A 27,837-nucleotide genomic window follows, 5' to 3' on the forward strand; every position below is an offset into this window, starting at 1 on the left:
TGTTGTAGTGGGCTCTATTACTGCCTTGGCAGGTGATGCTGTAGCTCACACGGGGCTTGAAGAGCCTCCTCCCCTGCTTATCTGGTTATAATTATAGAGAGAGGTGACCTGGTTTCAGCACCGCGGCTCGTCAACAGCTCCAGCGGAGATTTGGCCAGCCCCTCCCCGCCCGGCGCGTCTCACAGAGCGGGTTACACAGGGCGCAGCCTCCGCGGCACTTTTCAGCACCGGCGGAGCGGAGCTGTCCACACATTCAGCACTTTTCTTCTTCTGGGGGAGGGAAGCGGAGCCAAGACAGCAACACAGCCAGGATACACCTTCCTGCTGGGCAGCATGGCGTCAAAATCCGTCGGCCTTTTCGTCCTTTTCCAGCTTCTAGTCCTGAATGTAGTGAGCCAGACATCTGCCTTCCCCACACCGACAGCCTCAGCCGATGGTGAGTTGGACATCGCTTCTAACCGTGCAATAAAATCATCTGTTGTAGTCTTGTGCTGCCAAGCATTTGTGCAAAAACACTACAAAAATGTTAGAAAATTGTTTCTGAGATTTAAAAAAAAAAACGCATCAAAGTGCAATAGAGTCATAAAACTCTCCATTCAGCACAAATGGTGCCTGGAATTTAAAAACAGTAAATACTACAAGGTTATGATGAACTCATCCATCGTAAAAACACGAAGAAACATAACCATTACACGTTGTACGCCTTGTACGCTCCACTTATGCAGTTAAATGAATCTAACTGGAATTTCTTTGCAGTTTCTGTTCGTCTTTTGTTTTGAAATGTTTTCTGCATGTTTCATGAGCTCTAATTTAAATTCAGCTATAAACCTGTTGACTAAGAAATTAAAGCAAAAAAAAAAAAGCAATGTGTTTAAAGTTGAGCTCCAGCTCAGCAGTGACCGGCGGAGGTTTTTAACGACGCCTGGTCGCATGTTATGGCCGCTTGTGGTCTATTTTCGCCGCAGTTTAATCTTTTGTTTGATAATCCGATTAAGCTCTGCTGCCTCTGCGGTGCTGCTGAGTTGGGAGAGCAGAAACGATCACATAGCCTGAAGTCTGATAGCTGGAAATGTAGCAAGACAAAACAACAACAACAATAATAATACAATCAAAGTTAAGAAACTGGCACTTTTTAAATGAAGTTAAATTATCATATCATATAGCTGCTTAAAACCCTATGCAATATCTGTGCAATTTATATTTTAACCAAAAAATAGGGCTGGTAAAATGGTTTACATTTAATGTCACATCCCTATTATGGATATAACAATACTAAAAACCTGATACTACGATTACCATAATAATATCACAACACAATATTTATCACAATATTAAAAAAACAAAGAAAAACTTGAAGATGGCTCGAAAAACTGTCACCCATTAAATAGCCAAATAAATCTGATGTGTACAACATTTTTTGTTTGTGTAGAATTAATTTTTCTTTGTAACTTAAAGCACTTCTTCTTTCCTTCACAAATAATATGAAATAAAAGTAGCCAGCCATGAGCAAATCATGTGCAAATTGTCTTTGGCAACAAATGTTTGAATTACTGTATGTACAATTTCAAAAACAATGCAGCAGTCAGTGGCGGTCTTATTATAAAATGAAGTGAAAGTAAAGAAAATAAAGCCATTAACCACGTAATATCACAGTCACTTTGTCCGCTACAGTGTCAATGTTGCTGTATTGTTACATCCCTACTGTCTGTCTATCTACCTGTCTATTTAACATTTTTAGCCTATGCCGTGATATACAATATATATCTTGATATACACATTTTCTCTATAATAACATACTGTAAATTCTCAAATAATGCAACCATATGATGAACTAATAGAATGTGTTGCATTGCTGTAGATTAAACTACCCAACAGTATCAGTGATATGGACAAAATGTCACCCAAATATCACAATATTTTTGACCAAATACCTTAATATTGTGATAATAGTAATATTGTAGGGATGACTTCTAGTGATTTGACAAAAAATTAACACAATGACATTTTTAATAAATAATCAATAATGTGGATGCAATGACTAAGCTGGCAAAGGCAAATAATGGAACAGCTAGAACAGTCTTTGAAGTTCATAAATTGACTTCACTCCACTGTAACGCAGCCTTTAAAACAGGAAAAGACAACGTTTATGTCGTATCATGATATAACGATATCCAAAATCTAAGAAGCTATTTAGGCTAATAAACGATAAATAGAATATCAATATTTTTCCTAGCCCGACTACAAAACCTAGGTGTGCTTATTAATAATAAAGTCTACTTTGTGCCACCAGTTTAATAATAACATTCATGTTTTCTGTTGCAGATAAAACTGTGTACAATAGACAGTTGACGGAAGAAAGACCACTTCAAGAGCAGGTAAGCTCCACTTTCTCCAGGTACCAATCTCATCCAATATCCGGCCAAATGGCCTTTATGGTCACTTGTCAAACAACCTCAGTATTAGCCCAGCACACATTATTAATCAGATTGTATATCCTGAGTGGAAATTATTTGTTTATTGTTCGTCATGTCCCCAGATCGCTGAGGCGGACAGTGTGAAGGCTGCAGTTCAGTCAGCTGGTAAGTGGAAACCTTATTGCCATTCAATTAATGTCTTCATTTCCGCCTGCTGAGTGGGTTCATGTTGCAGCACTTCCAGTAAAACCAGCTTCATCAATACTGAGAACCACAATGATGTGAGAGGAGTTCATCTTCGCCGCTTCAACAAAAATATAAATGCAACACTTCTGTTTTTGCTCCTGTCTTTAATGAGTTGGAGTAAACGACCTAAGATTTCTTGATACACAAGGTCGATTTCTCTCAAATTCGTTAAAATCTCTATTAGTGAGAACTCCATTGCCAAAGTAATCTATCCACCTGAGAGGTGTGGTCTATGGAGATGCTGATTAAACAGCATGATTATTACATACACAATAAAAGGCCACTCAAAAATATGCTGTTTTATTTTGGAATTGGGTTTATAAAGAGTATAGTTTAGACCTGCTCTGTTTGAAAAGTGCCCTGAGATAAATTTGTTATGATCTGTAACTATACAAATAAAACTGAATTGAACTGAACTGAAAAAGACATTCGTGGCCATTTCACATAGGGCTGCAGATGCCATTTTTTACCCCAGGAGGGCAAAGTCCCAACCAATGCCATGGGTACTAGCCAACCAGAGGCAGTGTAGGGCAGGTCATGACTTTGCTCTCCTGGGGAAAAACAAAATCTACCGACAACATTTTTTTTTCCAGGACGGCAAAGTCCCGCCCTACTCTGCCTCTGATTCATCTATCCTGATATTCTTACCCTATCAATAACTGATCAGTCCTCATGCCTAAACCAAACCAACCCATTCGATGAATACAACAAGTATCAGCCAATCAGAGACAGAGTAGGCAGGTCATGACTTTGCCCTCCATGGTAAAAAGGTGTCTATAGCCCAATGTCAAATGTCCATATTTCAATGCCTAATTTTAAGATAAAAAAATATATACTTTAGGCATTAAATTATGGCTATTTAACATAGAGATACAGATGCCAAATATTTTTCCAGGGAGGGCAAAGTCATGACCCACCCTACTCTGCTTGTGATTGGCTGATACTTGTTACCTTTGTTAGTTGGGTTGGTTTAGCCGTGATGAATGATTGGTTAGGGTTAAGGTGAGAATTTCAGGATAAGCCAGTCAAAGGTTGAGTAGGGGGTGTCATGACTTTGCCCTCCTGGGGAAAAAAGGTATCCATATCTCAGTGTCAAATATCTACATTTCAATGCGTAATAAGTGTCTTTTTTCAAGATAAAAACATTTTAGGCATTGAACAGTGGCTATTTCACATGGAGATACAGATACCAAATCTTTTTTCCCAAGAGGGCAAAGTCCTGACCGACCGTGCTCTGCCTCTGATTGGCTAGAACTTGTTGCCTTTGTGGGTTGGGTTGGTTAGGTTTAGGCATGTGGAGTGATTGGTTAGTGTCAGAGTTAGAATATCAAGCCAACCACAGGCAGAGTAGGGTGGGTCACGACTTTGCCCTCTTGGGAAATAAAAAAGGCATGTGTAGCCCTGTGTGAAATAGTCACAGTTAAATGCCTGATGAATGTCTTTCATTTGAGATAAAACTCCACATTTTAGACAGTGAACTGTGGCTATTTCACACAGGGATACAGACACCAAATTTCTTTCCCAGGAGGGCAAAGTCATGAGCTGGTCTACGCTGCTTCTCATTGGCTAGTACTCATTACCTTTGTTGTTTGGGTTGGTTAGGTTTAGGCACGACGAGTGATCAGGGAGTGTTAGGGTAAGAATATCAGGGTGAGCCAATCAGAGGCAGAGTAGGTAGGTCATAACTTTTCCCTACTGGGAAAAAAAAGTTGTATCTGTCGTCCTATGTGAAATTTGTCAAGTGGATGAAGGAGTGCTCTGTAACATGGATTTTAATAAATTTGTGACCAGAGTGAAATAAACCTTTTGTGAGCATAAAGGAAGTCTTTCATTTTTTACTTCAATTCGTGAAAAATGGGAGCAAAAACAAAAGGGTGTATTCTCCAGTTTGAAGAGTTTGTCTCTGCTGCTGCCTTTCAGAGAGCAAGCGTCCCGCTGCCTCCAAGGACACAGAGTCACAGCAGGACCTTGATGACTTAACCGTGCTGAAGTCACTGGCTGATGGCCAGAAATCAAAGGAGGCCACTGAGGTGCCACTCAAGAAGGAGGACCAGTATGTTCCAGACGAATCAGACTCGACAAAGAGCCGCCGTCTGGCTGAGGACTACGACTCCACCAAGAACGGGATGGACTACGGCAAGTACCAGGGTACGCACACCTGTCACCATGCACAGCCCCGTGAAGGTGCAGTGGGTTAGCGGCTCGCCACCGTGTTTGAGTCTTGGGTCTGAGTCGTGCTGCTCGTGCAACCTTTGCCCCCATCGCCGGGGGCCGGCCTCATGCCGCGTGCTTTTGTATGTCACTTTCAGGCCAGGCAGACATTTTAAAGAAGAGGAAACACGTGCGTGAGATGGGGATAAGCGGAGACAGATAGGAAGAGTCAAAGACAGAACACGTGCATGCCAGAGAGGAAGATTATCCTCCAGCTCTCAGACGCTGCAGTTGTGAAAGCTAATGCTATAGGCTACTGCACCGGCTTCGTCTTTTATCTGTTCACAGGAGACTTTTGAAGACATGGCAGGGATTTTTCCTCATAGACACAGACCATCACTACCTCATCTCAGTCTCCTATGGAATAAAGAAAAAAAACACTTGTATCTGACCTAGCATTAGCTTTAAAAATCACATAAAAAACATTTGACCACATTCCCAGTCATCCTGATATTTGATCCGAATACTATGAAAACCCATTCCACCAGTGTTGTAGGAAAAAAGATCATGTAAATCATTATAATGAGAAACATTTTTGACATAATAACTTAGTATCTCAAAATAATGAAATATGTCTCAAACTTTCTTTCTCAAACTAATCAAGACTAAGTACTCTAAGCATCTAAGTCTTTATTTTAAGATACAAAGCCATATTTTTAAGATACTAAGCCATTATTTTGAGATACTAATGATTATTTTGAGATACTGAGCCATTATTTTAAGATACTGAGCCATTATTTTGACATACGAAGTCATTATGTTGAGATATAAAGTCATTATTTTAAGATACTGAGCCATTATTTTGACATACTATGCCATTATTTTGAGATACTCATTATTTTGAGAAAGTTTCTCATTTTAATAACTTACAGGATCTTTTTTGTCATCAGGTGAAAATGGGCTTCCATAAAATACAGCCTTTAATTAAATTTTTGAGTTCGCTCCAAAATCCAGTCACTTGCTGACATCTACAGAGAGTTTTCGTCAGATCAGCACACATTTCGCTGCATGTAATTTGATATCCAGTCATCAGCATAAAGCAGAGACTCTGAGGTGAGGTGACTCAGACACAAAGCGCTGAGTGCTACGCTTCATCGATTCCCGGGGTCGGCGCGGCAATGACAAGCAGCTCGTCAGGTTACGCTACATCTAAATCTGGCAAGCACACTCTGGATTTCATTTCTTGTTTCCTAGAGTGAGACAGAAATAAGCTTTGGAGGTAAAGTACATCACCGATGAGTCAACCCGCCAATACGGGCGAAAGTATTCTAGAGCTGCTTATTTTTATTTTGTGTGGACCTTGGGAATCCGTGGGGACAGTTATGTAAGAGTCAAGCTGTAACAATTGTACATTTCCTACTTAATACTGCAGATATGTTGAATATGAGAAGGGGATTTATTACTGACAAGTCTTTTTCCACTTAATGAGAGAGAGACACGTCTTTTATCTGGGTCAAGGTTTAACATTCAGCAGAGAGACGAGAAGACGAAGCAAAGATGGATGAAGTGGAGAGCAGAGAGGGGAGGAAAGAAGCTTGAAATCTTTCACAAATTTCATGCGATTTTGATTGTTAGAAATGGATCAAGCAGTCAAGTTTAGTCAAAAATAGTCAAACACATTCAGAATCAATAGTTTTTGAAGTGGGGTTGTATGAGGTACTGTAGAGTCGATATAGGAAGTTTAACAATGTACTGCTGTGGAAAGATGTAGCAGCAAAGCCGCCTGAAAAAAGGCACATAGAAAAAAAAATCTATATCAGTTTAAGTGAACACTGTGTCTCAAGTATTTTCATCGCTTTACCTTGATGTCAGACAGCCTTCTCCAACAGGAAACCACCATTATGTAAGCCAAATATTGCTTTTTCCAAAGCTCCTTTGGTAGAATCAATAATTTTATCACAGAACAGGGGAGTTGCTGACCTATCGCTGCCTCAGTTGGTTAGTTTATTTGTGTTGTTGTGTGACTTCTGTGCTTTAAGAGTCACACAATAATACAGACAAATTAACCAATTAAGGCAGAGGTAGACCAGGGGCCTGTTTCACAGTGCAAGCTTAACTTAATGTATATATTTGACTTTATATTATCTTTCACTTACATAACAGCAGTTTCCTGTCAGGAAAAGTCTGTCTGACAGCAAAGTTAAGTTGTGAAAATATTGTAAACTGACTTTTTTGGGTGGCTAAAATGCATTTTGCTGCTGATGAGGGGCGTCATGATTCTCCAAATCCACAATTTTGATTTTAAGCTCACGATTTGACTGGATTTGTTTGATCAAAACATTTTTGTTTTGCACTGACAGCCATGCCACTGTTAGACTACAGTCTTGATTTGCAAAAATCAAAAGATCATTGGTTAACAACTATCATTTTCAAATTCCTCTTTCAAAAGTCTACATGGTATCAGTTTTGATATAACAGCCGGTAAGCTACGCTGTGCGGTCTTTGAAGTGTTATTTTTCTTTGGACACTCACCAGTGGAGAAATTAAAAGCTCCTTTTGTTCAGTTTTTGATTTGATATTGAAATTGTGATGCTCGTACTCTTTAGCTTAGCCTCCTAGAGCAGTTCTCCTGCTGCTTCTCCAAATTGAGGGCGTGCCAACTGTGATTTACTGTAGGTAATGGATAAGTACATCATACAATCCCACTTCAAAATATCTGAACTCTTCCTTTTAAGCTGAAGCAACTACTTTATTCATGCACACAGCTAATAAGCATGTTTAGAAAGTTGAAAAATTACAACAAGTGTGTCGTCTCCTCTCAGATGACCCAGAGAGCTTCCGTCAGGTCGACGGCACTCCGCTGACGGCAGAGGACATCGTCCAGAAGATCGCAAACAAGATCTACGAGGAGGACGACAGAGGAGTGTTCGACAGGATCGTCTCCAAACTGCTCAAACTGGGGCTGGTAGGTTGTGAGCTCATACTCTCATATGCCACTCGACACAGCATGTTGCATGACATTTTCTCAACGGGAACTCTCTCTCCATCTCACTGCACTTGCTGCTTCCTCACCAGGAGAGAAAGAAATGTGAGAATTGTGCTTTGTTCCACAAGTTCGGTTGTGAATTACTTTTCTGGCACTCAATGAATAGTTTGACGGTGACCAAATTGCCTCCTTTGATGGATCTCTCAGTGACTTTGATCAATATGTGATACATGGCGGTCTGCAGCCGGTACATGTTGTCCTGTTCTGCCACATCTCACAGCACATTTGTTGTTACACACAATTGTTCTCAGTCTGTCTCTTTCTCTTCGTCTCTCCGCAGATCACAGACAGTCAGGCGGACACTCTGGAGTACCAGGTGGCCGAGGCTCTGCAGGACCTCATCACTAAAAATGCCAAGAACAACGAGATTGAGGACATCGAGAGCAACGACCAAGAGACCAGGGGAGAGCAGGACGACCAGGGCTCAGATGCAAACACGGTAAAAACTGCAAAGAATTGATATATATATTGTTAACAATGACGAGAATACGTTTGACAACATTTTTTCAGTCTGCATTATTATAGTTAAAGTTATTTAAGTGATAGAAGACGAATGATGAACTTTAATGGAAGTTATTCAGATGTGAAATATGCGAAACATGGAGTGCCTCAAGGAAGTTGTCTTGAGCCATTTCTGTGCACAATTTTCACTAAGCTCTCCTTTAGTATTTATTTAACAGGGGTAGTGCACAGCTATTCAGCTGCACCAGAGTTAGCTATAAGCAAATTTTTACTTGTAATTTATGTTAGTTTTTGCATAGCAATGCATATTGATAGAGCCTTAATATATTGATTCATTCACATTTTTCTATCCTGCAAGGATGACATATTTTTGAAGGCAAACCCTGAAGCTAGTATCGCTCTGGTTCCCTCCGCAAAATGCCAAAGGGATTTTTCCTTTGGATTTTGTATTAGTGCTAATGAGCTTTGTGAAGATACGCTTAACAAATTATCACCACTTTCATGATTTTTGATGTGAAATTGAATTTGCCAGAAGTAAAAAAGCTAACGTTAGGCTGTAAACTACACCACTGTTGGGTGACTCATTGTCAACCCCACTAATGATGACATTTAAAGTTCACAACAGCCTCTTTATTCTCATTTAGCCACTTGTTAGGAACCACCTTTTTAAGCAATAGGAGACAAATGGTGTTCTTAAGAATGAAGGTCATTCAGATGTGAAATATGTAAAACAAAGTTTTGAGAGTTATAATTGACAATAATTGATCATAGCACAAACACATACAGAGAGTGGTAACTAAAATGCAAAACATTTTATCTGTAATTAAAAGATGTGCAAAATCTGACACAACAAACAATCAAACAAGTAATTCAAGCTTTGGTTTTGTCTCATTTGGATTATCGCTCAGTAATTTGGCCCAACACTGTATTAGTTAATAGAAGAAAAGAGAAACTGGTTGAGAATAAAATGGCATGTGTATCTCTTCCTTGTGGGTTGAGAACAAATGTTGCTAAAAGGCACGGATATCTTCTGTGTAACAACAAAGAATCCATTTATCAAGGCTCTCTGCTAGAGGCTTTTTCACTTTACAAAAATCCCAAACCAGTACAATTATATACAGAGTAATACTCCCAAATCATATTATACAACAAGATAAAGCCCCTTAACTCTGGAAAAAACTACCACTAACATCTGGCTTTTTCTGGATTCATTCCCGGGTCAGATGACTCTGCAGTAGTCACGGGTATTTATTGGCTCCAGTTCCAATCAGCAGTGATGGAAACATGGCACACTAATTTTCACCTCTTTTTGAAGGAGGCAATGAACTCTTGTCACCTCCATCTGCGACTCTTTTGCTCCTTTTCCATACACCTGCTGCTTGGCACAACTCTGTTTGACAGCAGTGTTTGTACCTGCTGTTCTGGGCTGATATGAGCCCCACTGATATTTGCTCGTCTTTAGTCGAGCAGCTTCCTCTAAATTCTTCACAATAAAAGCCCCCTATTACTTTGTTATCTAAAAGCTTTTATTTTGAAGCAGCAAAACCAGGAAATGTTATGATTCCTATCAGCTGAAAGCGAACATAAAACAATTAAATAAAGCAGATAACGGAAAGTACAAACTGTGACACAGGAGAAAAACTAAACTTAAGACCACAGAGATTCAGTTAGATGCTACAAAAGTACTGAGAGCTGAACGCAGGCCTTTCTCTCTGCTCTCCTGCACACGAGAGCAGAGTCTCAGCTGCAGTGTGCATCAGAAAAAAGAACTGGCAAGAGGAAAAGGGTCAGTCACCTACTTTTAGCAGGTTTTCTTGTGTTAAAAAAAAAAGGAAAGAACAAACACTCATTTTGGTGCAAATACTATAAAATATGTATGGATTTAAAAAGTTCTAAAAGAGTATAATTTAGGAAGAAACATAATTAATAAGTGCAAGTATTCCATGAGTATTCTATGTTAAATGATATTTATCTATTAGATTATGATAGATTTCGTTGGACCCTGTAGACAAACAAGTAAACAACAAAAAATAATTTCCAGGACACATGGGAGCCACTCAGACGCCGCTACAACGACGACGAGGATGATGAGGAAGAGGACGATGATGAGATTGAGGATGAGGTGGACAGGGACGCAGATGAAGAAGACACGGCCGACAACACCTGGGACAGAGACACAGAGGAGGGCAACGAGGTGAGCCCCGAAGACGGCCTCCAGGACCTGCAGTACTTCCCGAACTTCTACCGTCTGCTCCGAAGCCTCGACTCAGGTAAAAAAAAAAAAAAAAAATCAAATGCACCCCTGAGGTCACTGTGACATTTTAGATCATTGCGGCATTACAGCATCCTTCATCCAAAGATAGACGTTCTTTAGATCAGAAACAGGACTGGAGAGCTGTTGTTGTCATGGCGATATTGTTCTCAAGGATGAGTCAATGCTTATTTTGTTCGCCTTTGTTTCCATGACACATATTCCTGGGAAGTGCAGATGAAACACACACACACACACAGTCAAACACACACACACAGACACTCAACTAATTATTTATAATCCCATCATTATAACCCCGACAGTCAAACACCATGTGGTAGCATTAACACCATGGCAACCAATTACCATTAACAAAACATCGATGCTAGATGCTGGTTTTGAATTCGTACTCCTCGTTTGTGGTTGCAGATCAGGACACTCAGGAGCGAGAAACATTGATCACCATCATGAAGACGCTGATTGACTTTGTGAAGATGATGGTGAAGTACGGCACCATCACGCCAGAGGAGGGAGTTTCCTATCTGGGTAAGACATAGTATAATAATACCAGAGCTGTTCATCTGTGAGCCGGTGCATTCAGGGCCAGAACATGAGAACGTGGGTGCTTGAAATCCTTGAAAATGTACAGTTTAATGCAAGGTTTGAAAAGTGCTTGGATTTCGGATAAAGTGGTTGACAGCTGACATTGCGATTACATTACTTTCACAATAAATCACTACCTGATAGAATAGTTGGCTTTGAAAGAGATGAAATAAGTTGGATATTGGCTCAGCCAGGTTGTATAATATGACAGTTTGAAACATTAAAATTTGTCGTGTTCTTCTTTAATTTGTCACCCTTCTGTAGAAAGAAAATAATTGGTTGTTTATAGCACAGTAATGTCTAATTCAATGTGATGAAAAGGTGAAATAATAATTTTGATTATGTATGCATAAATAAGTAATATACCACAGCTGTGAAGTGCTGGAAAACCTTGAAAATGCCCATTGAAAATGTTTGAAAAGTGCTTAAATTTTATGGAAGGACCCTTGTACAGTCTTGAAATGTGTGAAAGGTCCTGCCAAAGCTCCCTGTATTTAACACCCTGAATACACCATTTTATTTTTCTCCGCCTTGTTAGTTTTCACAATTGAAAAAGAAACAGTCTAAAAGTGCAGGAAAAAAACATGCACCTTTGTAATCCTAGATTAGATGTAGCTTGTTTAAATAAACACAATTTTGCATTTAGCATCTTCTTTTATTCCCTCTGCTTAAACAGTGTTCAAACTAAATAAAATAAATGTCTGAGCTTAACAGCAGACACAATCAATGAATTGGCTAATTAACCTCTCTCATTTGAAGAAATTATTTATTTAGACTTTTTTAAATCTATAAATGAACAAAGGCCATGAGCCTCACATCAAATACAGCTGATGTTTCTATCTTTATATTAACGCTATATATTAATAATATGGTGATACTGAAGTCAACCATATTGAACAGCAGCAACAGGATGAAAATTTTAAATCCACCCTTTACATTGGCCGACTAGCATTCATGCACTTCTTAGTGTCTGCATCTTAAATGTGATCTTTCCTTGCATTCTCTGCATTCATTCGAGCCAATGTTCCCCATCAGCGGGTGCAGTGGAGTGTGAAGCCTGTACAGACAGATTAGTGTCAGGGGCACCCTATATAACCAGCCTGGTTTTTATGGTCGGCCATCACATCAGTAGCCAGTGGAAAGGTCAGTCACCTGTAAGGGACAGCTGTCATCTCTCTGTGTGAGCCTGAGGAAGCCCCCAGACCCAACATCTCGCTCTCTGTTCACATGACATTCAGTCTCAGACAGAAGAAACAGGAAGGTTAACCTCTTTTGTACATGAAGCTGTGCTTTAAAATCAGCTCAGCAGAGGTGGACCTCATCTAGGGCTGCAAGATTATCATCATTGTTGATGAACGTGTCAATTAATCAATATGTTAATTAACTTTCCAGTCATTTAACATTTGAATTGTGAAAAATAGCCATCACAAACTTCCACAGCCCAAAGTGATGTCCTCAGATTGCTTGTAGACTGCAGACTTTTTCAATCCTGCAGTCCAAAACAGAAAGATATTCAGTTTACATCGATATAAAACATATGAGAAGCTTAAAACAAAGAGTAGTGTGCCTTCTTCTTCTTCTTCTTCTTCTTCTTCTTCTTCTTCTTCTTCTTCTTCTTCTTCTTCTAATCAGTTTGGCAAAACTACGTCTTAAATGAGTAAATCCAGATTTAAAATTAAGCAGTGCTCTGTTGCACAATTAAAAAATAATCTCTGTTTAGTAAAGTAAATAAACTAGTTAGTTTAGTTTGTGAGTTGCCTTACCCAGCTCTGAGCTCAAATTTGCTAAATGCAAAGCTCTAGCTTAATTTCTCTTCCTTAAAGACAAAACTTGTTGGCTGAATTAAGCAATATGTCCAAATGATATCAAATTAAAAATGGACAACAACATGGTGAAGAACAAAAAAACTGCCTTTAAGCAATTTGACTATTTTATCAGATTAACTAGTAAAACAAAGACAAGATGCATCATAAAACTCAATCGGGTTGAGTCTGTCCCTTAACTTTCTTAAAGGAACTTGATTATTTTGATCAGTCGGATCAATCAAAAAGGCAGCCACTTTAAAAGTTAAAGCTCCTCCCCCTCTCATTTTAAATTGAAGCTAAAAGTTTTGGTGCAACAGCATTAAATTTAATCTAAGTTTAGAGTTAATGTTGGGTTTAAAAATTGATTGTTGCTGATATATGATTAAAATAATTAATTTAAAACTTTTAACGGTTAACTTTTTTGTTTCTTGGCCACCCAGTGACTAATTGCTTCAATCCTACCTCAGACCAGAAATATAATTTGGAGCTGTTTAGAGGTTTACAGTGTGGATGTCCCACTGAAAGAGCAGCGATCAGTGATTATAAGTGAGGCTGAACGCTAAAGCTGTAGAAGAATCAATCAATACTCCCTCAGACGGACGACCCCGGCAGCAGCTGGCCATTGTTGTCTCTCAAATGACCACCGCTGACGTTACACACCAGAGCAAAACAGCCATATACCCTTGCACAAGATGTGAGTTTCCTTGGCAACAGCTGTGGCCTTATGTAGTATAGGTTGTCAGGAGGTAAGAGCACGGAATTCCACCATCGCCTAGCAACATGTTAATGCCCCCCTGCCACTCCCCCCTTCTGCCCCCAACTGGCCGTGACGCTCCGATGAGTCACCCAGGTACTCAACTGAATGCACACAGCTGTCAATCAACGTTAATCGGCCTGAGGGTGATACAGCCCCAAGACAGATAGAGAAAGATAGAGGGGAGAAGGTGGTGTGTGTGTGTGTGTGTGTGTGTGTGTGTGTGTGTGTGTGTGTGTGCGTGTGTGTGTGTGTGTGCGTGGGCAGATTAAATAATGGGTCTCCACTGTGCTACAGGTGGGAGGAAGCAGATTGAATACTCAGAAAGTGCAAAGGGAAAGTGAGATGCTTAGATAATAAGAAATGAAAGGAGGCTGACGGCGAATGCAGATGAGAGAGGAAATTGTAAAAGGCTCGTTGATGATCAGTTACGCCGCTGAGGTCAAACCTTCCCGTTTGTCTTATCTCTTTGTTTTCCTCGTGTCCTTATATCTACATATCTAATAATCTGTCACCAAGTCCCTGCATTCTTTCATTCAAAAAAAAAAAAAAAAAACAGACCTTGTTGTGAGCAGATTTATATAGGAACTGCTTCCTTTCTGCAGTAGAATCTACAGTACCAGAAATATAATACTTTCTACTAGACGGAAAGTAGTTCCTGCATGAAACTGCTCACAATGAGGTCTGTGGATTGTCTTGAGTGACCGGGTCATGGTTTCTGGAAAGAGACACTGGTTTTGAGTTTTTACCAAATGTTTGATTTTTTCTTTTTTTTGGTGCTTTGAGCACCACAAGCCGAGCACCCTTTAGTTCCATTATATTGGAGAGAAGGCCAAAATCTTTATGGCCGATGTCTCCGAAAGGCTGCAACTCACACCAAAAAATTTAGATGGACAAATAGCACTACAGACTAGGGTAAAAATATGTATTTTTGGAGCTGCGTCCATTACAACGGCCTCTTACTCAGAAATAACACACCTTAGAACACCATAATTGACCAATCAGAATCAAGTAATTAGTAAAGTGGTGTAATAAATTGTTCTACTGCTCAATAATGTAGTTGTAAGTGTATGTAGGTGTTTATTAAGGTTGTGTCTGACTTGCAACATTTGTGAAACTCTCAAGATTTATACTAGTCCTGCCCTAACGTGCTATGATTGGCTCGCACGTGTCCTTGTGATTGCCAGAAAGCCTTTCTAACACTGTGAAAGGATCTACTTTAACTATAAACCACAATCTTCTCCTAAACCTCACCAACTGGTTTTTGTGCCTAAACTTAATCAAAATGTGGCTTAAAGCTGAAAATAAATTATTATTTATTGCTGTGCTGAATCAAGTGTGCATGCACGAGAGTTTCACAAATCTAGGGTTCCCTTCTTGACACCACCGCTTATTATTAACATCTATAACTCTGTCTGTGAGGCACCCATCAGTTTAGGCTGGTGTATAAACAGATAACAGGTGATAAGACAATAAAACACACTTGTGATAATATTAAATATGTGGCCATATGAGAAATTGTTCACAAATACTGCCCAATAATAATACACTTATAAGCCATGTATTAAATGTTTAAATAATGCTTATGAATGCTAAATAAGGGGATTTAAAATAACGTGTTAGTGGAATTTGATACAGAGGATGACATTTCTGCTGATCTCTGGGGTGTGTGTGTGTGTATCTCCAGAACATCTGCTCACTCTGTATTTTGAACATAATGTTTACCGCTTCGTTAATCCACAGAGGATCAGTTGTCGCTTATTTAGTCTCTTTGAACCATACGATCTCTTTGTGTCATTCCTCGGCTGATTTGGGGTCTTCAAATTCTCTAATCTTGTAGTGAATGTTTAATCCACTGTAATATTTGTGTTAGGAAGGACAAATTTATAAGCACCTAAAATAAATGCTCTTTTTTTTAATGTGGGTAAATTATAGATCTTTTTCCAGTGTGCAGTCTATAGCATAAGTAATGGAAAATGATTGTGGAAAAAAAAAAAATTACTTATCGCTGCCGTTGTACTTTTCGTTAATGAGATGGGACCCTTTTTTAATGCTAATCACCCTCTGAGTCACAAAGGAACAGCGTGGGACTTTCAAAAGGTTAATAGGTTTCCATTCATCGCCTGTAAAGGGAACTGACGACACAATGCAATGATCAGATCTAAAGTAAATGTTTGCTTTCATTCACCTGCAGAGAACCTGGACGCTATGATCGCCATGCAGACCAAGAACAAGCTGGGCAAGTCTCTGGGACCTCCTGACTTCACAGGACCCAACGGTAAACAACAGCCTCACACACTATCCTCCAAACATGTCAAACATCAATAAAATCATATAATATCATATATTCAATATGTTCACATGAAATTAATATATCAGGTTAAGTGGAGCTACTAGGCTTTTGTTATGTATAGTTTGAAATCTGTTGCTATTAAAGCCAGACCTACACTGGACTTTTGGGGCTGATATATCGACCAGCATCTGAAATAAAAAACTAAAACAATCTAATAAAGGTTTGGGGGATTAAATGTACCCTAGGAATAGTATGGCATTTTGGAAAATGTGCTTATTTGCTTTCTTGCAAAGTGTTGGATGAAAACGTCTATACCACTCAAAGATGTGAGGCTACAGCCAGCAGCCAGTTAGCTTAGCTTAGCATAATGACTGAAAACAGGGCTAAATTTTTTGTCAGAAAATTCTGAATTATGGTGACGAGCAACTCTAAGCTCACCAAGAGCTTAATAGCTCACCAAGTGTGCGATTATCCAATTTATGGGACAATATTTCAATATATTTTAGGCTAGTATAATGGGAAACACCTACATCAGTTGAGCAAGCTTGGTACCTGGCTCAACTTTCTCCTTTTCCTTTAAAACTGACATATCAGGTCACATTTTAAGTTAGATAATGTTAGCAAAATTCTAGCTAACTAGCTAAATACTGTTAGCAAAATGCTGGCTAACTAGCTAGCTGATGATTGATGTAGATTAGCTAGCAAGTTAGCAAGACTTTTTTCTAATATTAGCTATGTTAAGATGTGATCCTATATAAATATATGTCCCCTAGCAACATCTTTTAGCGATCCTAAATATTTGGATTTAAGCGATCCAGTCAGTCCTGCCCTACTCTAGTTCTGACTGGCTTATCCTGATATTCTCACCCCAACCCTACCCAATCACACCCCTCATGCCTAAACTTACCCATAACCTAGTCAACTCACATGACCCAGACCAACAAAGGCAATGAGGACTAGCCAATCAGAGCCGGAGTAGGGCGGGTCATTAGTTAGCCATCTTGGCGGTTGATCGAGATACCAAGCTTGCTCAACTGTCACTGCACCACATAGCAATTATCCTGTGCAATTATCCAAGATGGTCATATATCTGTATAAAGAAAGGTGTGTATAGTGTATATAGCTTTCATTCATATTTTTATTGTATTTTTATTTATCACTCAATCACTCTTTCCCACCTTTACTTTTGCATCTTAACAAAGAATTTTCCCTGGTGTGAGACCAACAAGGTTAATTTTATTTTATCTTACCTTGAATACATTATATCTTGTTTGTTTCAGCCTTTAAAAAAATAATAAATGTAAAAATGATAATTCAATGTTTTACTGGACTGTTTCTTGAGTGGGAGCAGGTGTCAAACAATAGCGTCTCAGATTCTCCAGGAAGTCACTGCTACTTGCCAAGAAGCAGTCCTAAACACAACCCCCCGTAAAAACAGCAGATTGTCGTTTTTACACTTTACACAAAACACAAAAAAAAATGCATAACGTGTTAATGTTAATGTGCCAAAGAGCAAATAAGCATATTTCCTGAAAATACTGAAGTACCGCTATAAGAAATGCAGCTGAACAACAATTTCTAATGCTCCGTGTTCTGTGTCTCTGCCGCAGGAAAAAACCTGGACGAGGACGACAACACCAAGGCCGAGGCCGCAAAGATGCAGAAGGAGTACGAGAACCTGAAAGACTCGACCAAGGAGGAGCAGCCATCAACTGAGACCAGTCAGTGCACAACCCCGTCCTGATGACCAGAGGAATTAAACATGAACAGATTTAGTGTTTTAGTTTTCAGTGATTTGATCATTTTCCAGAATTATTTCATACAATTTTACCATTTTGCCCCTGAAAAATGATAAACCAGCCCACTATATGTGCCTTGTAAATTGCATGACTCATTTTTTTTGTTTTAGTTTGTTTTGTTTTGTTTTTTACATTATGGTTTTATTGTTTTGATTCATGTCAAATTTCTCAAATAAACACAGATTTCTCAAATACACCAAATTCCCACCACATCAATGAATCAACACATCTTCTTCACCCTCCCCCAGAGAAACATCTTCAAAATTCAGTTTGAGTGTTGGCCGAGACCTTTTCAGACCTTTTGTTTTCGCTCAGCAGGGATGACAGGAAATAAACAGCACCGCGTAGTCTCGGCCAATCAGAGTTAAGTCCCTGCTTGTCCCTGAACTAGGCCAGTCCAATAACAGTCACAGGAAAGCTTGTCACAGCTGCCGTTCGTCTCTGTCCCTGAACACTGGACTGTCTAATCCACACAAACACACAAAGCCACAGACATGCAGAAAAAAATGTAGAGCAGGATTACAACCATGACATTAGTTTCAACAGGAAATGAAGTAAATCCTGAGTAATATCAATTAAAATCTGCATTATTATTGCATTATATTATGGAGAAATTAGGGCGTTATAATCCAAATTTAATCTGTGGTTAGGCAATAGCCTGCTCTTGATTAGTGGTTAATATCTACTTAAATGTCAGATTTCAGATATCATATATACTGAAGCTGCCTTTTCTGCACACTGAGTGGGTGTTATTTGGAAAAATATGTCTTATTGTGCTGCTATTTTAAAATTAAAGTACAATCGTGGCTGCCAGTGTGCTCCCACTGCTACTGAAATTTAAAAGATAAAGCATGAGTCTAGCTTTAGGAAAATTATGTGGTATAAATAATTGATAAGTCTAAGATAACACTGCCTTGCTCTCTGGTGAGAACTGGGCTCTTCTGAGTGATAATGTACTACAGAAGATATAACTTTCTAATACATTAAACAGGAAGATTTTCATGCCTCGTTTTTTTTTTTTTCATTTTGTCTCATCAGATCAGCCTGGCAAGTCAGAGACGTATCTGGAGGCAATCAGGAAGAACATTGAGTGGCTGAAGAAGCACAGCAAAGAAGAAGGCAAAGATGGTGAGATACGCTCCATTTTAACTACGAGATAAAAAACTACAAATCAATTTTTGTGTATGTGTCTGCAGCAGAGTGCTGGCTGTGTCCGTGGATACACTAACAGTTCTTTATAAACCAGTCAGTCCAAACTGCTCTCCCAGGGGCCTGATTACAGAAAAAAAAAATCCTAACTGCTTGTTCTATCTTAGCTGAAGTTTCAAATTAGAAGAAAATCATCATCTTCCTATCAGAGGGAATTCATAATCTCACAGTTGTGTCCTATCCAATCAGAATCAGCATCAGAATCAGAAATACTTTATTGATCCTCGAGGGGAAATTGCTGACGTTACAGCTGCTGAAGAGTAGAAACATATATATAAGCCTAGAGAATTATAAGAAAGGGAAAATTCTACATTCTACTACAATATATAGAGAGATGATTTAATAATGATAATGATAACAAATATATACAATAAGAACTGTGTAAAGTTGCGTGTTTCTTGTCTACAACATAACAGCAATATGAAAATATGAAACTGCAATATGTAAAAAGTATGAGATGAAAGATCGTGTATCTTATCTTAACTTATAAAATCCTGACTAGAACTGTAAACTTGTTTCTTCAGTCAGCACTCGTCTTGTCAGGCCTGGATCTGTGTTTAGATCGTACACATGACTGCCTGTATCCATGACAACGGCTATTCCGCTAGCTAGCTAGCTAACTAGCTAGCTACAGAGTGCTGTAGGAAGTTGGCGTCACCTGGATTCCCTCCACAAAAAGCTAAATGAGTTTTTTCCATTGGATTTTGGTTTAGTGCAGAAAAAAGTTCATGATACTGACCTCCACTACCGGAAAAAACATGAATTTCACATGTGCAAAATTACATGTGAAATACGTGGAACATGTGGCCACATGTGGAAGTGCAGTACAGTGCTGTTTCTTTTTAATGATATGGAACAAAATGTGAAAACCTCTTAAGCTTGTGTTACCTACAAACCTTATTTCAAACCAATAACAAAAAACCCCATTGACCTCGAGATGAGGGAACAGGAAGTGCTAATATGCTAACTCATATCTGGGTTTTAGGACTCATTCCTGCAGCACTCTGTAATGGGAATGAAAAGAGGAAGTGAATTTTTGCTTTGACGAGTTAGAGAGGAGGTATTGATCGTGTCAGCGATGAAGATGAAACCCAACCAATTAGATCATTTTAGCACGTTGATCAAATTTACAACGAATCATCTTAGCAGTTGCTTAATAACTTCACCTTCAATACATGTGCCTGGGAAATTGTAAGTGTCATCATATGGTTTGAGTAGCCTTTAAATTAGATTTTGGTGGTCATGTTCTTCCCCATCTTCATTGCCAATTTAAGATTTTCTAAATCAGTTAGGAACCTATCAAAAACATCAACCTGAGCTGAGATAAGATATGATTTCAGACCTAGGAAGTTTCTGTGATGAGGCCTCTGAACGAGACAGCATCCTCATTTGCAAACTCTCGTCTCCCCACTTAACTGTGGTGGGTCACAGACAAGTCTGAGGCGACGCACCGAAGAACAGAAATTTTGAAGCCTCCTTTTGTCAGCCCCGATTTGCAATTAAAATGAGTGTGGGATACACGGGATAGATGCTTCACTCCACATCTCATGAATATGGATAATTCTTGATGAGTTTGTCCTAATTACTCGTGATACAGCTTCCTTGTTCGGAAACAAAGCTCTATTCATTTATTCCCTCCTACCTGTTCCTCAACAGTTGTCCTGGTGCATAATTAGCACTTCTATCACAACAACATAAAAAAGCCATGAAAAGACCATCACGTCTGTGTGATCAGTGTCTGCTCATGTCTCCAGATATATTGCATTTGTGTATATTTGCTGCCTTACCCACACTGAGGCTTGTTGAGTAATGGGATTAGGATTTAGGAGTTAGAATACAAAAAGGTAACTGTATTCCATTAAAAAAGTAATCAGATTACAGATGCATTTAGTAGAAAATGGGGTTATTAGCAGGATTACAATTTTAGAGTAGTGGATGATATACTACCATGCAAAGAGCGCACATATTTCAACACTTCACAAGTCTCACAATACCACTCTACTTTGAGCAAAACAGCTAAACATAGCTACACAGACCAACCACCAATGTTAGCAACACGGACCAACTGCAAGCTGCACAGAAATTGAGTTAGATAGCTAACCTGTCAGTTCTGCTACAACTGCTACCGAAAAATATTTGGGGACTGTAGGTGGTGATGCTGGTGACCAGGATGGAGTGTGAGAATAAGTTTATGTCTGTTTACTTTAAGTTTAAGTGTTAAAAAACAATAAACCTCCCAACGACCATAAAACATAATATTTAGGCTCAACAACTTCATCTTATTTGGTACTGAGGTAATCTAAAAGTAAAGGAAAGTAATATTTTGCTACTTGGATTAGGTTACTGACACATTTTAAACAGGGAATTAGTAACTGCATTGGAATACATTTTTTAAGTAACTCTACTAAGCTGGCCTTCGCTGCAACTGTCAGCATTTATAAAGAAGCAGCGTGTGACCCAGAAACCGCACCAGTCTGCAGAGCTGTGAAAACTGTTGTAGCTTCACACACAACAGGAGAAGCCTGCTGTTGGACTCTCCACAGTGTAAAATCAATGCCCAGTGGTGCTTCATTAAGCAGCGGAGGATGAAATGTTAATGAGTTCTCACTATTCAGGCCGTCCATCCACTGGCCATCATCTCAGTGGGACGTCTCAGACAAAAAAACACAAAAAGTTCGGGCTCAGTGAGATTTATATTTACTAGTGTTCAGTGGCCTGATCTAATCCGAGCCAATCAATAGGTGATTCAGCCATTGGTGAGTCAGAAAAACAAGATAAAAAAAACAAAGTTTGACCTAGATTCTCGAGTGCATCTTAAACTCAGAAGAGAGAAAGGCTGCGGCTGGGCTTATAGCGCTGCGGAGTCCGGAGCAGAGGGGCCGAAGCAGCAGGGAAGTTTTGTTCGCTGCTCATCTCCAACCTGGCTCTATATAGGACACTTCATTAGCATTCTAGTGTGTGGAGTGGTTGTCTGGGACAACAGGGGCCTCCCCGCCTGCCTGTCAGCGATCTGTGCAGGGGAGACAGACAGATAATGGTGTCAAAACAGACAAGCACACATACACAGTCAAAATGTGGCCCCAAAATCACCCATTTTCCCTGTAGTGGGACTCTCATTTGGTAAAATGACACACCATCAGCACCTACACTCTTAGAAATACAAGTGCTAACTAGAACCATAAAGCGTTCGTCAACTTGTCCCCTCGTTTTGGTCATTTTTAGTCCCTGATATAAAGGATTCATGTGGAACCCTTTCAGAGAGTTCTACCTAGAACCCGACATAATGAGTTAACCCTATTCCTAGAGCCATCTGTGAAAGGTTCCATTCAGAACATCATATGAGAGGTTCTACAGACAACTCTTCTACGGTGATGGTTTAACCCAGAATTCACTCTGGGGGTTCTGTCCAGAGTCTTTCCAGCTTCTAAGCGCACTAACAAGAACCCACCATGGGTTCTATTATGAGCCTTTTATATTCTAAGGGGTTCATCTAGAACCCATCAAGGAGGTCCTGCTGAGAACCTTTTTATATTCCAACACTTTCATCGAAAACCCATTCAGGGGGCTCTATAGAGAACTAAAAATATCTTTTATTAGGGTTCCACCTCTAACCTCTGCAAGGCAAACAAAAACACCCTGAACCCACTCTGGGGGTTCTTGCCAGAGCCTTTTGACCTGTGGGTTCTATCCAGAAACCTTCCACCTTCTAATAGCACTAACCCCACCCAGGGGTGCTCTACAGAGAACCTTTTTATACTCCAATGCTTTCATCTAAGACCCACCCAGGTGATTCTAGTGAGAACCCTTTAATATTCCAAGGGTTTCATCTAGAACTGACCAAGGGGTTTCTAATGAGAGTCCTATTATATTCCAAGGGTCTCAGTAGAACGCACCCAGGGAGATCTAAACATATATTTTTTACAAGGGTTCCACCTATAACCTCTTGTTTCCAAGGGGTTCTACAAGGAAAAAGAGGGTTCTTTGGATGAAAAAGTTAATGGAACCCTTATCCTTACAAAGAACCCCTGACAAACCTTTAAATTGAAAAAAGGGTCCTTCAGAAGCAAGTGGTTCAGGGTAGAACCTCAGCCCTTCAGGAAGAACCCCTTTGGAACCCTTATTTCTCAGAGCGTACTCTTCTAGCAGACCTTGTACCACATTAAACTACTCTTCCTCATCTTTATTCTCACTATAATTTTTCCTCTCTGTGCGGAGAAAGTACAGCTGCAGGAGAACAAAAGCCTTTTCAAGCAAAAAGCAGTGTCATAGAAACAGAGTGGGCGACGGGCCATTTATTGTGTTTACTCTACCAGAAGCACCCATTAGGACAATCTCAGCGGTGTGTAAATGTGTGCATACGTGTGTGTGTGTGTATGTGTGTGCGTACGCCCACACATCACGCAGATTAGCCAGAGGAGCAGATGGACGTAGAGGCGACATCCTGGTTTTTGGCTGCTGGCTCCTCACGGCCAAGACTGAGAGAAACGGTGCTGTCTCTAATCACATTCTCTTAATCCCTCGCGCACGTCACCTTTGTCATCGGCAACGCAACTTGCTTAGATGGTATAAATGTCATTAGGAAGTGGCAGAAGTTGTTGTGTGACTTCTTGGCTGTCCTCTGTCCTTCTGTTCCCCCTTTATTCAGAGTCGGTTGGAGCAGGGAGAGATGATGCAGCAGCTGTGTGCTTGCTCTCTGAAACTCATTTGTTACCATGATGGATAACACAGAGTCTGGTTGTGTTCATCTCTAAATATAGACACATCCTGCTGCTGCCTTATGGCACGGCATTAAATGATAATGACTTGTCTAGTGCAAACAAGGTGAATACATATAGTACGTCAAAAAAAAGGTAAATGTATTTTTAAAAAGTGTATCAAGCTGTTTTCGTATTTCAGGGAACTTGTGCTGAAACTAATTGCATTGGAATTAAATAAGTATCAGAAATCATTTTATTGTAAGAAGGAGGCTATAACTTAGTAATTGACCCCTCAGAAGTCTTCTAAGTTAGCTAATGTTACCAAAATGCCACCTAACTAGCTACTTTAATCTACATCCATTGTTCCCTGGCAAGTTAGCTAGTGTTTTGCTCTGTGGTAAAATGCTAATTTGCTAATCTGCATCAATCCTTAACTAGTTGTGACACCTGATTGGTAATATTTGCAAAACCTAGTGTTTTAACTAGCTAGCTAATCTACATCAATCGTTAGCAAGCTTGTGAGCTACTCTTTAGTTTCAAAATAAGCTTTTCTTGTTTTCTGTACTTAGGCTATGTGCTAGGCTCATCTTGAAAAGAAAACCAAATTTTAACGACGATTAAAAGATGATGCTGGGGGACTTGTAATAGACGTATATTCACATCTTAAATTAGCTAATGTTCACTAAATGCTACATAACTAGCTAGCTAGTGTTTTGCTCTGTAGCAGAATGCTAGCTAACAACCTAGCCAATCTACATCAGTCCTTACTTATTTGTTGCATCTGATAGTTAATGTTTGCAAAACACTTCTTAACTAGCTAGGTAGTTATCATCAATCATTAGCTTGCTTGCTAGCTTCTGTTTAGTGTCACTTTCACAGGCACCCACCAAATCTTTTAACCATCTTAAAAATGTGCTTTTCTTGTTTCCTGTACTTAGATAAGCTATGTGCTAGGCTCGTGATCAAAAGATGATGCTGGGCAACCTGAAATAGCGACATATATTAACATCTAAAATTAGCTAATGTTAGCAAAATGCTAGTTAGCTAATGATTTTCTCTGTAGCAAAATGCTAGTTAACTACCTAGCTAATGTTTATCAAGTCTTGGCTAGCTAGTTACACCTTACAGCTATATGTGAGCAAAACACTGGCTAATTAGCTAGCTAATCTACATCAATCAATTAGCTAGATAGTTAGCTAATGTTAAGTGTTACTTTTACAGGTATTTTATGGTTCCTTAGTCATAGATTTATATAATTTTTGTTTCACAAGCAACATAAGAGGGCTACAGCTAGCATCTCATTATACAACCCTGTGTTGTAAAATTAAATAAATGTTGTTTGTACTTTGTAAAATAGCCAAGTAGCCCACAACAGCACGATTTTTCACTTCAAGCGTTAAGCTGCATGTCTACAACAATGGGCTGCACCAGTTTCTGTTAACTGGGTAAATCCAAGTAAACTTAGTTTACCCACCTCTTTGAAAAGAGGCTGAGAGTTTACTCATCTGTTTTCAGATTAACTGTATCAATGAATGAGGAAAAACCAGGTGTGTAAACTACAGTACAGGAAACAGGAAAAGAGAAAGCTGACTGGGGTTCTGTCTGGTACCAAGCTTGCTCAACTGTTACTGGAGAGCTTCTGTGATCTTTTGACCTTATTTCATGCTGGTATGCGGTATCTTCTTAACCCCAGACATGCCAACTCTGACCTTAATCCTGCTTGATAATGAACTACCGTACCAGATTAAGGCTTGTTTGGGTGTCCCGTCTTAAGAAGACACTTCTGCTTCAGGAGTTTAATGTCTGATCTTTCCTTCTAAACGCCACGGTGTCATGATCTTTGTTTCTGAATCTCAGATCATAAACCCATCATTTTTTGTGGCTTTACCTCCAGATTATGACCTGTCCAAACTGAAAGACTTCATGGACCAGCAGGTTGACTCCTACATTGAGAAGGGCATCATCGCCAAGGATGAAGGCGACACCATCAAGAGGATCTACAGCAGCCTGTAACGCCATCACCCATCCTCCAACTCAACCTCTGGCCTAAATAACACAGAACTGAATCTGACACAAACAAAACCCCGCAGTTATTTCCCACAGCATGGTAAAATACATACTGTGTATTCAAATCTACCTGCTTAGGGGAACTCGTTCACCCTCCCAGACATTCCCAAAACATACCAAGAAGGGATTTAATACAGTAAAATGTCCTTACAGCTACCTAACTGATTATATTTGCACGCCAAGATCGCAGAGTAATAATCACTAGAATATTATTGAGAGAGAAATCAAAGTATTTTGTGTAACCAACTCACACGTCCAACTAAATGCTAGCATTTACTCCAACCTGACTCCTGTGGGAAATGAATGTTATGAGAGTATGATGCTGTAGCTTTGCCATCAACTGTTTCCAATATTTTATTTTATTTTATTTTATTTTATTTTGCAGCATACACATATATCAAATTGTACTCATTCTGTGTAACCTGTCCTAGCTTATTATATTTCTTTTTTTTTTTTCCGGTGTATATGTGAGATCTTAATGTATTCTTGCTTTTTATTCTACCAAAAAATATATTTGTTGTGTATCATGTCAGTGCCCTCAGTGCTCCTCCTGCTGTAATTCTTCTGAGGCCCACTAGGGGGCCATGTCTGTATCATCGATGCTCTCTGCATGTCTCTGTGAGTTCAACATTTCCATCTCTGTAGAGACAGAAGATAAGTATTTTTAAATGTAAATATTTGTGATTTTTTCCTAAAGTTTAAAAGCAATTAAAACATTGCCTTTTCTTTATCTGTGTACTTAACTGTGCAAATGCAGCAGCACTAAAAAAAAAAAAAAGGAAAAAACACCCATGATGTTTTGCACACAAAACAATTCTGAGGTCCAGTTTAAACACATAAAATAAAAAAAACAATATCTCTGTTTAGCTATTAGGAGCCCAGATCCAAATCCTGCTTTAAAAATACATATTTTCCTCTGGTCTGTCATGCAGTTTATCCATCTAGATGTTTTCTGGTATGAGTTGCAAAGTTTTGGAGATATTGGAGGTAGAGATATCTGCCTTCTCGCCAATATAATGGGACTAGATGGCATTCAGCTTGTGGTGCTAAAAGCACCAAAGTTTCTCTTTCCAAACATCATGACCTGGTTGCTCAAAATAAGCCACAGACTTTATTGTGAGCAGTTTCATATGGGAACTGTTTTCTTTCTGTCACAGAATCTACCAGAACTACTTTCTTTCAACTAGAAATAAAGTAGTTTCCACATGAAACACATGAGCGGGACATGATTTTTGGAAAGAGACACTGGTTCTGAAAGCAACTCACCAAAAAAAAAAAACTAGATGGATAAATAACACTACAGGCAGGAAGAAAAATATGTACTTCATTCATTCTAGAGAATCGGGACAAAACTGTATTTTGAATTAGGGTTGATTTTCACTCTTCAATTATGTTGGAAAAGTATGTTTTAAAATGCCAGACTCTTGACTCTTAAACCTTGTAATGTGCCAACCTCTTAGTGATTAAATTTTTAATTAAATGTAGACATCAGCTCTTTCAGATTTTCCATCTGACAGAGTTGACAAAATGTGCCTTTTTGAATTTAACAGCAGTGTTGTAGTGAGTGCTCATTTTATTTTATTTTTTAAAGTTGCTCAGTGTTCCTTTAATGCTAATCAAAATTCACATTTTAAAATTATAATTCTTGTCAAGCTGTTGACATGTTATGGTTGAGACACATCTGATAACAATTAATGAATTTGTCAAAAAATGCAAAGCTTACCTGAGCTTGAACAGTATTCCCAACTTTTTAAAAGTGAGACAGGGTTCTTAGGATGTAGCTAAACTTAAAAGAATACATTTTCACAAAAAAAAGTGGAATTAGGGTGTTGATATTCATATCATTTTTTAAAGTTTTTTTATTTTTTGTAGGACATAATTTGTCCCATTTCTCAAGAATGGGTGAATTGTGATTTTGTGGTGAACTGTGCCTTTAAAGAACAGGGGTACTTTCAGTCTGCCTCCATCAGAGTGGATGAACCTGACATATACAACTACCTTATTGAATCTTCAGGTAATGTGCAGACACCTGTGACTTTT

The 27,837-nt window shown here is 39.1% G+C and overlaps 1 protein-coding gene across 2 annotated transcripts; it reads left to right on the plus strand.

The window, feature by feature from the left end:
• scg3 (secretogranin III) lies at positions 1–26,527 on the plus strand. 2 transcript variants are annotated; one of them, XM_084711608.1, is made up of 12 exons: positions 1–436; positions 2,323–2,375; positions 2,537–2,579; positions 4,581–4,808; positions 7,634–7,776; positions 8,138–8,296; positions 10,361–10,589; positions 11,000–11,116; positions 15,927–16,010; positions 17,636–17,746; positions 18,863–18,952; positions 25,625–26,527. In XM_084711608.1, exons 1-12 carry the CDS (start codon positions 334–336, stop codon positions 25,741–25,743), a joined length of 1,479 nt encoding a protein of 492 aa, XP_084567734.1. In that variant the 5' UTR covers positions 1–333; the 3' UTR covers positions 25,744–26,527. The 2 variants fall into 2 exon arrangements, with proteins under 2 accessions (XP_084567734.1, XP_084567819.1); XM_084711693.1 differs by having other exon boundaries at positions 4,581–4,796.
• The last annotated feature ends 1,310 nt before the right edge of the window (positions 26,528–27,837 follow it).

The sequence above is a fragment of the Lutjanus erythropterus genome, chromosome 1 (genome assembly GCF_056507025.1).
Source record: "Lutjanus erythropterus isolate fLutEry1 chromosome 1, fLutEry1.hap2, whole genome shotgun sequence".
Taxonomy (NCBI): Eukaryota; Metazoa; Chordata; class Actinopteri; order Lutjaniformes; family Lutjanidae; genus Lutjanus; species Lutjanus erythropterus.

What these genes read in the sequence shown, in the direction of transcription:
- scg3 (XM_084711608.1), top strand. Translation starts at nt 334, where the DNA reads ATGGCGTCAAAATCCGTCGGCCTTTTCGTCCTTTTCCAGCTTCTAGTC. An exon ending in AGGGCTCAGATGCAAACACG is followed by an intron (nt 8,297 to 10,360) that starts GTAAAAACTGCA and finishes AATAATTTCCAG; the next exon opens with GACACATGGGAGCCACTCAG. An exon ending in GCAGCCATCAACTGAGACCA is followed by an intron (nt 17,747 to 18,862) that starts GTCAGTGCACAA and finishes TTGTCTCATCAG; the next exon opens with ATCAGCCTGGCAAGTCAGAG.